This window comes from Entamoeba nuttalli (assembly GCF_000257125.1).
Source record: "Entamoeba nuttalli P19 unplaced genomic scaffold asmbl_2885, whole genome shotgun sequence".
NCBI lineage: Eukaryota > Evosea > Mastigamoebida > Endamoebidae > Entamoeba > Entamoeba nuttalli.
Window position 1 is genome coordinate 1 of NW_008575672.1, and position 10232 is coordinate 10232.

The 10232-nt window shown below is 25.9% G+C and overlaps 6 protein-coding genes across 6 annotated transcripts; 1 reads left to right on the forward strand and 5 right to left on the reverse strand.

The window, feature by feature from the left end:
* Positions 1-545: 545 nt before the first annotated feature.
* On the reverse strand, positions 546-2705 carry ENU1_046230 (BRCA2, oligonucleotide/oligosaccharide-binding, domain 1 protein; the record flags this gene model as incomplete). The annotated part of the gene is made up of 1 exon (XM_008857699.1): positions 546-2705. The coding sequence occupies one exon, from the start codon at positions 2703-2705 to the stop codon at positions 546-548; it is 2160 nt and encodes a 719-aa protein (XP_008855921.1).
* Positions 2706-2836: 131 nt separating this feature from the next.
* ENU1_046240 (TBC/Rab GTPase activating domain containing protein) lies at positions 2837-4554 on the reverse strand (the record flags this gene model as incomplete). The annotated part of the gene is made up of 2 exons (XM_008857700.1): positions 2837-4261; positions 4336-4554. 2 exons carry the CDS (start codon positions 4552-4554, stop codon positions 2837-2839), a joined length of 1644 nt encoding a protein of 547 aa, XP_008855922.1.
* Positions 4555-5786: 1232 nt separating this feature from the next.
* ENU1_046250 (ADP-ribosylation factor 1, putative) lies at positions 5787-6311 on the reverse strand (the record flags this gene model as incomplete). Its single annotated transcript, XM_008857701.1, has 1 exon — positions 5787-6311. The coding sequence occupies one exon, from the start codon at positions 6309-6311 to the stop codon at positions 5787-5789; it is 525 nt and encodes a 174-aa protein (XP_008855923.1).
* Positions 6312-6563: 252 nt separating this feature from the next.
* Positions 6564-8065, forward strand: ENU1_046260 (protein kinase domain containing protein; the record flags this gene model as incomplete). Its single annotated transcript, XM_008857702.1, has 3 exons — positions 6564-6776; positions 7016-7099; positions 7214-8065. 3 exons carry the CDS (start codon positions 6564-6566, stop codon positions 8063-8065), a joined length of 1149 nt encoding a protein of 382 aa, XP_008855924.1.
* Positions 8066-8183: 118 nt separating this feature from the next.
* ENU1_046270 (hypothetical protein) lies at positions 8184-9119 on the reverse strand (the record flags this gene model as incomplete). The annotated part of the gene is made up of 1 exon (XM_008857703.1): positions 8184-9119. One exon carries the CDS (start codon positions 9117-9119, stop codon positions 8184-8186), a length of 936 nt encoding a protein of 311 aa, XP_008855925.1.
* A 117-nt stretch (positions 9120-9236) lies between these two features.
* Positions 9237-10139, reverse strand: ENU1_046280 (hypothetical protein; the record flags this gene model as incomplete). Its single annotated transcript, XM_008857704.1, has 1 exon — positions 9237-10139. One exon carries the CDS (start codon positions 10137-10139, stop codon positions 9237-9239), a length of 903 nt encoding a protein of 300 aa, XP_008855926.1.
* Positions 10140-10232: the final 93 nt, after the last annotated feature.

Genomic DNA, 10232 nt, shown 5'->3' on the forward strand with positions numbered 1-10232 from the left:
TTGAAATTCTGGTGAAATTCTCTTTTTCTTCTCCGAGATAATAACAGTAGTAGTCTCGTTATTCAAACTAACTGGTACAAACGCACTTTTAGTATTTGGTTTGTTCATACAAACATGACCCTCATCGCACATCAGTTGGTTCTTTAATTTAACTATTTGTTTAATCCTGTTTATTTGGTTCAACGTGGTCAATTAATTCTTTTTTAAGCAATTTTTTATATTTTATTAATTTTATTATAATTTATAGTTTTTTTACTATTATTTTATTATTCTTTTTCATGTTGGTTTTTTATTTTTTTTTTCTTTCTTTTCATGAAGGGATTTCGCATTTCTTCTTCATTTATTCAAAGAAGAAAAAAGAAAGTTCTTCCTATAAATTTCCATCTATTAATACTTAATTAATTGTTTTATTTTTATTTTTTATCTTGGATTTAAGGGTTTTTAAGATTTATTTTATTTTTACAAATGTTTTCTCAATAATTATTTCATTATAATTCATCTTTTTTATTAAACTATTTAATTTATTTTCATTAAACTATAATTTACTATTTTTGTTCAAATGAATTCAACTCATATTTCTTTTTTAATTCTTCTAATTCTTTAGTAAGTTCTTTGATTTTTTCATCTTTTTGTTGAAGTTCTTTAACAAGTATAATATTTTTAATATCTTCATTTTCATCTTTTCCTTCAATAATTCTAACAATATCTTTTTTCATTCCCTCAAATTGTTTAGAGAAGTCCTCAAGAATATTTCTTAACTTTTTCATTTCCATCTTTTCTTCTTCATTTTTTCCTTCTCCAGTAATTTCTGTAAATCCTGTTTCTTTAAGAACAATATTTCTATTATAAACACTTTCAATAACAATATTTCTTATACAAACAACTTCCATCTCATTAAATTGTTTTTTTTCTTTATTATTTCTTTTAATCATTGCCATTTTCATTGACCCATCACTTATATATAAATACTCTTCTTCAATTTTTAATATACAACAAATAATATCTACTTCTTCTCCTTCTTTCATTTCACATATATCTAATAATTCTACTACTTTTCTTTCTTCAAATTCTTTTGGTAATTCAATATCTCCATTCATTTTTTTAATATTACAATTCCAAGTACTTTCTATACTTATTTTTCCTCCAATTCTTTTTCCTTTAAATGAGAAAAATTCATACCATTTCTTTTCTTCAAATTTAGTACAATCTTCTTGTCCATCATTCCATATACTTACAATAATTTTTTTACTTCTTCCTTCTTTTTTCATCCCATCAAGTATTTTAATACTTCTAATACTATTAAATTCTAATATTTTCATTCCTTCTTCTTTAAATTGATATAATTCTTCTTCACTAGCTCCTTCTCTTTTTTTTCTTTCAAACTCTTTTTCTAATTCTTTCATTCTTTTATTTCTTTCATTTATATATTCTTTTTCTCCAATAACTCCTTTTTCATTTTTAAATTTATATTTCATTGGATATACTCGTTCTACACATCCTCTAATACATGGAATAATTCCATCTCTAACACTATCAATTTGTATTAACATAAATTTACATTTTGTTCTTCCAAGTTTTTCATTTCTTTCTCCTCTTCTAATACAATTAATATTTGTTTTAAATATTAATTCTTTTCCTTCCCAAGGTTCTCGTTCATTCCAATCTTCAGTTTTTTCTAAACAACAAATTCTTAATTTTTGTCCAATATATATTTTTTTTTGTTTTATTAATTCATTTATTCCTTGATCAATTTGTATTTGAATTGTATACCATCCATCACTCATTAAAAGTAATGGATATTCCTTTGTTAATTCTTTTGAATTAATATTTGCAACTACTCCAATATGACAATATCCACAATTTTCATCTTTATTATAAATTTGTCTATAAAATGATCGTTTTGGTTTTCTTTCAAATATCCATCGTTGTTCAATTTCTTTTTTAATTCCATTTACTGTTATTTCAAATTCTATATTTCGATTATGAAAATAATACCCACTTTGTTTCCATATAACATGTTGAAGATGTGTCTTTAACCATTTTTCATTTTCATATTTAAGAATTATTCCTTTCCACTGTTCAAGACTTAATGTTACTTTTTTTCTTTCTTTCTTACGGTCATCAATAATTGGTATTTGTAATGCATTTTCATATGAAGGTATTGGACACGAAATTTCCTCATTAATATCTTCTTTAAATGTGTCTAAATATTTTGAAAGAAAACTAACTTGATCAAAAGAACTTTGAGGAATTGGTTTTACTTCTACAGAAGTTGTTTTAAGAATAGATTTATGTGGTACAAGAAACCTTCTTTTACTTTCTAATAATGGTGTAATTGCTTTTCTTTTAAGTGGAGTTGGATATTTAATTGGTTGTTGATGTAAAATTGATTGTCTCTTACTTCCTTTTAAAATGCTTTTATTTTCTTTTTTTTCATTTTCATCCATTTCTTTAATAATAATAGTTATTGTGTCTTGTGATAATTGTGTTGCTTGAGTTTCAATTGGTTTTGTTGGGGAGATATTACTCATTGTCAATGATTGGTCTTTTTCTTTGTCAATTACAGAAGGTTCTTCTTCCATGTTTTTATTAGATTCTTCATCTTCATATTGACTTTGTGTAAAAATTTTCTTTTTTGATTCAAGTAATTCAGACTCAGTTAGTTTAGGAAGTGCCTTTCCTCCTCCAGTAGTAAAGAAGTTCATTTAATCTAAATTTTTTGAGATACTTTTAATGAATAGCTTTCTTTAAATTCCTCAATGAATAATAATAAAATTTAACTTTATTTTTAACTATAATTTAATAAAAAAGAAGATGAAGAGAAGAAAAAATTGATTCATTTTGGGATAGGTTCATTCTTGAGAAAATCAGTAAGCACTGATGGCTGTGAGATATGCATAAATTCTTGGAGGATTAAGTCTGCGTCAAAAATAATATCAACACCAATTTCTGGACCAAGACTTTGGAAGAGAACAAACAAATCATCAAAGTCCATTTGATTATCAATGATGTCATCTGCATATTCTTTAATTAAAGCAACAACAAGAAAATAATAGAATTTTGAAGTAGGAAATGCAAAGATAGAATCCCATATTCTTAATAAATAATTATCTGAAATATATCGTTTAAATAATAGTACAATCCATTTATAAGCAAAAACATTATTACTGTCATGTTCTTTTAAATATTTACCTAATGCAGGATTTACTAAAGAAATAATTGGGTCTAATTTATTTAACAATTTGTATAAATAATTTGCATTAGAACAATAAAATCCTTGTAACATAGTCATAACTGATTGAAACAACCAAAATAATGATGATTCTTTTGTAGTAATTCTCATTAATACAGCAACTATATCATTCATTCCTTGTCCATATCCTATTTTCATATTAAACATTGAACTACTCATTAATACATTTGTTAATGTTTTTAAATTTTGACACCCATCTTTTTCAAATTTAGTATCTTCCCTATCTGTTCGAATTACATCCTTTTTTATTTGTTCTTCCATTTTAGCAAATTCATCCCAATTTTCTTTCATTTCTGGAATAACATTAGTCCATGTTTGTTTGATTTTTTCATAATCATTAGCCCTTTTTTCATCCCATTCCATTCTTTCCTTTTGTGTATTTTTACCTTCATAATATCCTAAACATAATTTCCATACAAATTCTCTAACATCATCATCACAACCCCTATACAATAATACTTTTCTTATAACATTCATATTCGAACTACTAATATATCCACTATCATCCATTAATGTTTTTAACAAAGTTTTACTAACTGGTTGCATTGTGTCAATATGTTCTTGAGCAATTAATGTTTTCCTTTTTTCAACTAATAAAGGATTAATTAAACGTGAATATGCTTTTTGATGATATTTTGCAATATCACCTTTTAACTCGGATTTATAGCTTACAATATATCTATTTTTATGTGTTTCATCTTTTTGGATTTCACATAATGAGTTTTGACTGATTGTATTAAAGAAACTTTCGTATTGTTCTTTATGATTCTTTCCTCCAAACTCATATTGAGGTACTTTTAATGGAACTAATCGTTGTTGCATTTCAAATGTGATTGTAGTTGTTGTTTTTGTTTGGATATAACTAAAAGCAATAATTTCTCTAAATGGAAAAGTAATTTTGTAATCTTGGATATTAGTAACAGTAGTATCTCTTGTGATAAAACTCTTTAATGATGTATTTGTACGAACTTCCATTGGTAAATAACTTATAAATAATTGTTTCCTTTTCTATTATTTTAATAAATAACTCTTCTACAATAAGATATAATCAGTGAATAATAATATTCTAAAAAGAAACAAACTTTAAATAAACAAAGTGCTCCATATATCTTTTTATTACCTTGAACATTAACAAAAACACTATCAAATAATCCCATATCTTTAAGTTCATCACTATCCATATCTTCTTCTTTTGTATCCTCATTCAAATCAATAGACTCAGTTGAAGTACTTTCTTGGGTTTTATGTTTCTTTTGGAAAATAATAATTTCATCTCCATTATCAACTGGTGTTCCGCTCATTGATATTAAGAACTGATTATTTCTCTTCTCTTTTTTTGTTTTCTTTTTTTACCCAAACTAAAAACAAAATAACAAAAATTATTAAAATAACAAATTATTTGCTTCTAACTATTAGAATCAACCAAATCATTTTTCACAACTTTAGAACGTAAACTAAACCTTACTAATTTCTTTTTTATTCTTTTTGTTATGTCATTGTATTTTTATGTTATTGAATTAACATTAGTAGCATACTTAATATACTTAATAATAAATTAACTTTTATATTCTAACGTATTTCAATAATAATGATAGAATCAATACGTTAAAACCTCTTTGTAGTTATTTTGTTCAAAAGATTTATTCTATGATTTAATGTGTAGAATCAAAAACAACATTCTTACCTTGTTGAAAATATAAAATAACAAAAAAAATATATAAATGAAATATATAAAACAAAAAATGAAAATTCATCACCATTTCTGCATTATTTAGAAAATTCAGTAGGAAGTACGAATTTAGTAGAATTTCCATGTTCAACAGTAGTAGCACCAGCCCATGGGACAACCATCCATTCAACTGTTAACTCAACTTCTTTTCCAAGTAAACTATTATGGGAACTAACTAAAGGATATTCAATTCTTTCATTTGTTAAATGTAAATGTGCTTTTTCTTTCTTTTTGATCATAGTGTCCCAAACAGTTGCTGTGTTATATGGCTATTAATCAATAACAAAAGTGTTTATTTAAGTGAAGATTTAAAAACAAACAATATTATTATTTGTAAAGGATGCTTTGACCCAAACAAAAATCATTTTTGTGTTCCAATTGAATGATGGTGTAAAGTCAACATCTAAATCTATTGTAAAGTCAGAATAAGAACCCTTTTTAAATGCCTTACTAAGGTGTTAATTTTAAAGTAAAAGAAACAGAAGTATTATAATAAAATATTAAAACAAACACAGTATTCGTTGTATTATGTGATACTGAAGTTATAGGAGGAACATATAGTATCAATGATGTTAAATATAATAAGAAAACTGCTACACCTAGCCATTGAAAAGCAAAATAACTAATATTATACATACGTTCCAAAGTATGATACATTATACAATCTCAAATTAATTATATTTAAGATTTTTTTCTTTTACTTTTTCATATATTTTATTTTTAAATAACAATAAATTAATTAATTCTGTTATTAAAAACTGAACGGTTGAAATGAAAATAGTTAATTAAGAATTATGTCTCATCTTAATGACAAACATTCTCACTAAGCCATATAAATGCTTCAGTCAACCCTTCATTATTTGTTGCAGAAACGGATTTAACCAAATACTTCAATTGAACCATCTCAAGTTTTAGTAATTTTGTTAGTTCATCCTCATTAACTGCCCCTTCAATATCTTTTTTATTACCAAGAATTAACAAAGCACAATCTTTGAGTAATTCGTTTTTGCACATTTTTCTTAAAACATCACCAGATTCTTCTATTCGTTCTTTATCAGAAGAGTCAACTACAAATACAATTCCTTGTGTTCCTTCATAATAATGTCTCCATAAAGGTCGAATTTTACTTTGACCTCCAAGGTCTATTACTGAAAAATTAATATTGTTTATTTTTATTGACTCTACATTGACTCCAATTGTTGGTATTGTTGTAACAGTCTCTCCAAGTCTTAATTGGTATAAAATAGTAGTTTTACCAGCATTATCTAGACCAACCATAGTAATATTTATTTCTTTTGTACTAAATAATTTACTAAACCAACCTCCCATATTTTATGATACTCTTTGATCTTTTATTTCTCCTTTAAATAATCATAATCCCTCATATTTATTTAATGTTATATATAACATTTCATAATTTATTGAGTGAAATAAAAAAAGAATAACAAGATCACTTCACAAAAATAGACTAAAAGGAGGTTCAAAAAAAGGTTTGAAAAAATATTAGAAGTCAAAAAAAGAAAAAAGAATAAAATAAAGAGCAACAAGGGAACCCTGGAATTAATAGATCTATTTGAAGGTATGGACAAACAGTCTAAACGAGGACATTCAAAAGTTAATCCATTAGTAATTTTTGGGAACCAAGAGGGATTAGTTCTTGAGAATGAAGATACAAAATATAGAATATCAAAAATTGTTGGTAGTGGGGCTTTTGGTATTGTTGCATTTGCCGTTGATTTAAATACAAACGAAGTTGTTGCAATTAAAAGAGTAATTCAAGATCGTAGATATAAAGTTTGTTATAATTATGTCAGAATAACAATAAAATGAGATTCAATCATTGGAGAAATGACAAATAATGATAAGTCTTCTCATTTTGGAATATAAAAGGAAAATTTTATTGTCAATTCCGAAAAGAGAAAAATTAAATTTTGTTATTTTTCTATTTTTATAAAATCAATTATTAGACCCTCATTTCTTAAAGCAATATTTTCAATATTATAAAAAAAAGAATGAGAATATTAATTATTTAGAATCGTGAATTGCAAATGATGGAAATGCTTAAGCATCAAAATGTGTTGGAATTAAAAAATTATTTCTATAGTAAAGTTTCATGTGTTTGTTATTGTTATTAAATATTATTTGTGTCTCCACGTTATCCTATATTGAAGGATTAAATAGAAGGAGTAATTTTTAAGAGAAAAAATGAATATGACATTTACTTTAAATAGACAGAAGACTTATGTTTAAATGTTGTAATGGATTATTTCCCACAAAATTTACACCAATTAATGCATGATTATCGAAGAAGATTACCTATTGGATATACAAGACTATTTTCATATGAATTAGCTAGGGCTCTTGGATATATTCATTCATTTGGAATGTGTCATAGAGACATTAAACCACAAAATATAATGGTTAATAGAGATACTGGTGATTTAAAATTATGTGACTTTGGAAGTGCTAAATTATTAACTCCTGATGAATCAAATATATCTTATATATGTTCTCGTTATTATAGAGCACCAGAATTAATTTTTGGAGCTACTAGATATAGTACTGCGGTTGATGTCTGGTCATTTGGATGTGTTGTTGCTGAAATGATAGTTGGTCAACCATTCTTCCAAGGGGAAAGTGCTTCAGATCAAATTACTCGTATTATGAAAATATTAGGGTCTCCAACTGTGGATGAAGTTAAAGCAATGAACAATGAAAGTCCATATACAAGAGTCCCACATGTTGGTGGTGTTGGAATTGAAGCTGCTCTTCGTTTCATGAACCCACCATTTACAGCTGTATTAATGTTAATTAAAGTAATGCAATATACTCCAGAAAAGAGACCAACTGCAGTTCAATTAATTACTGATAATTTCCATAAAGATTTGTTTACTGAAGGGTTGTTATTACCTAACGGTAATCCACTACCTATTCTAACTAATTATGATGAAAATGAATGGAAAAGAGGAGAAGAAAAAGGAGTTAAAGCTAAAATGGAAAATTTTGTTGAGATGGAGAAAAAGAGAATAAACTCACAACAAGCAGTTGCTCCAGTTACAAAACCAAGTGAAGAAAATGCTTAGAAATAATCCATTGTTTAACACTATTTTTTTATTAAATTTTATTTATTAAGAAATAAGTAATAATAAAATTATAATAAAGAAAACAAAAGAAAAAGATATGAAGGAAAACAAATAAATTTTATTTTGTAATTAAAGGACCAGTTATTGAAGGAGTAAAAGCTGATTTTCCATATCCATTTAATCCTAAATTTTCTAAATGTCTTTTTTTCATTATTTTATATCCATCATTAGTAAAATAATTTCCACCATAAACTTCTAATTCATGGTCTGCTGGTTGATTAGTAGAAGGTGCTTTTGTTGGTTCACTGTACATGTCTTCAAAATGAGGGGAATTATTTCTTGTTTTTAGGTAATTAGAAAACATTGATTGACGACGTTGTTCTAATCCCATAATTTTTTGAATATAATTGTGATAAGCATCTTGAGTCATTTGTTGGTTTGCCATATTTTGATACATTTGATTTAACATTGGTTTTTGAGAATCATAAATTTGTTTATTTTGTTGATTTAACATATTTCTAATATCATTTTTATGTTGAGCTGTTAATTTAGCTTGATTAATTTTTTTTTGTGGAATATTCACTGATTGAACTGGCATAGGGAATGATGTGTCATGTGGTCCTTTAATTGATTCAGGTGAAAATTGAGAGAAGTGTGATGCTAAAATATTAAAATATTTTCCTATTTCCATATTTCTTAGTCGTGCATTACATCCAGTTTCTGTTGAACATTCATCTGCTTTAATTGTTAATCCACAACCTTCAGGTGGTTCTTCTGGAATAGTAACTGTTTCTGGTGCAGGATCTTCTAATGATTTCATTTTTTTCCCTTGTGGTAATAATCCAATAGCAATTTTTGGTCTAAAGAATGCAGCGACTGTATTAAAATAAGGAACTAATTGACTCAGTTTTTCTTGAACATTACATCCTTCAGCTTCTCTACATCCATTCCACGTTACTTGAAGTCCAATTGGTGGTTGAGCTGGAAAGATAATTTCTTTTGGTAATCTCATAGCATTTAGTAGTGTAACGAAGATTAAAATTAATAAAATCATTGATTTTGTTTTTTATCCTAAAAATTATGATTTTTCCAGTTTTTTGTTATTTTTTTTTAAGATTTTTAATTTTTTTTAATAAAAAAGTTATATATAACAAATAAAAAATAAATTATTTTATTGTAATTCAATTGGTTCGAAAGGCAAAACGAATTTATTATTAGTAAGTAACGATTTAGTAGTTTCAGAGTTCCAATTTTCACCTGAATACTTATTGAGATGAATAGTCAATGCGTTTTTATTTTTAGAGCAAATAATTTTAGCACAACATAAAAGAAGATCAGAAGTTTTCTTTTGCAAGTCAAGCATTAAATCATCTGGTTTTGGATGGTTAGCAAATTCAAAAAATTCTCTTTTATATGTCTCTTCATATGTTTCACTAAATACTTCAGAGTCATAACCAAATACAATATTATCAACAATAACTTCTTGTATATAAGTAGATGAGTCTCTAGCATACTCTATTGTTACTTTACATTTTCTTCCTTCTAAATCAACAAAAATTTCTGAGGGATTTTTACCTATTCTAACATCAATTACTTTAATATTATCTAATAAAAAGACAGCCATATGAAGATCATGACACATAGCACAATACAACCATTCTAAAGAGTCATTATCAGATGCACCAGTATCTTTACTAACAATTCTAATTCTTGGAGTTTTCCCTTCAAACAACAATTTTTGAATTGTAAGTTTAGCATTAATAAAATGAGTGTCAAAATATCTATGATATCCCATTCGAATATTTGGAAGTAAGTCATATCCTAAAATAGGTTTTTCACATAAAATTGGTGTATTTGGTGGAAACATACGAATAACAGGATTATGAAGTTCATATGGAAGAGCAATATATACACGATTATATAATTCTTGATGTGTCGCATAATAATTGATTTTATTAAAGTCTTTACTTCTCAAAATATCAATAATATGGAACCCTAATGGTTTAATAATATTTTCAGTGATATATGTTCCAAATGTTCCTTGTCCAATAATAAGAATCTTTATCTCTTCCATTTTGTTTTGTTTTTCTTTTTTAGTTCTTTTTTGTTTTATCTTTTTATTTTCTTTTGAAAATACTGTTTTTTAATAATTCTTCTTTTGATGCAT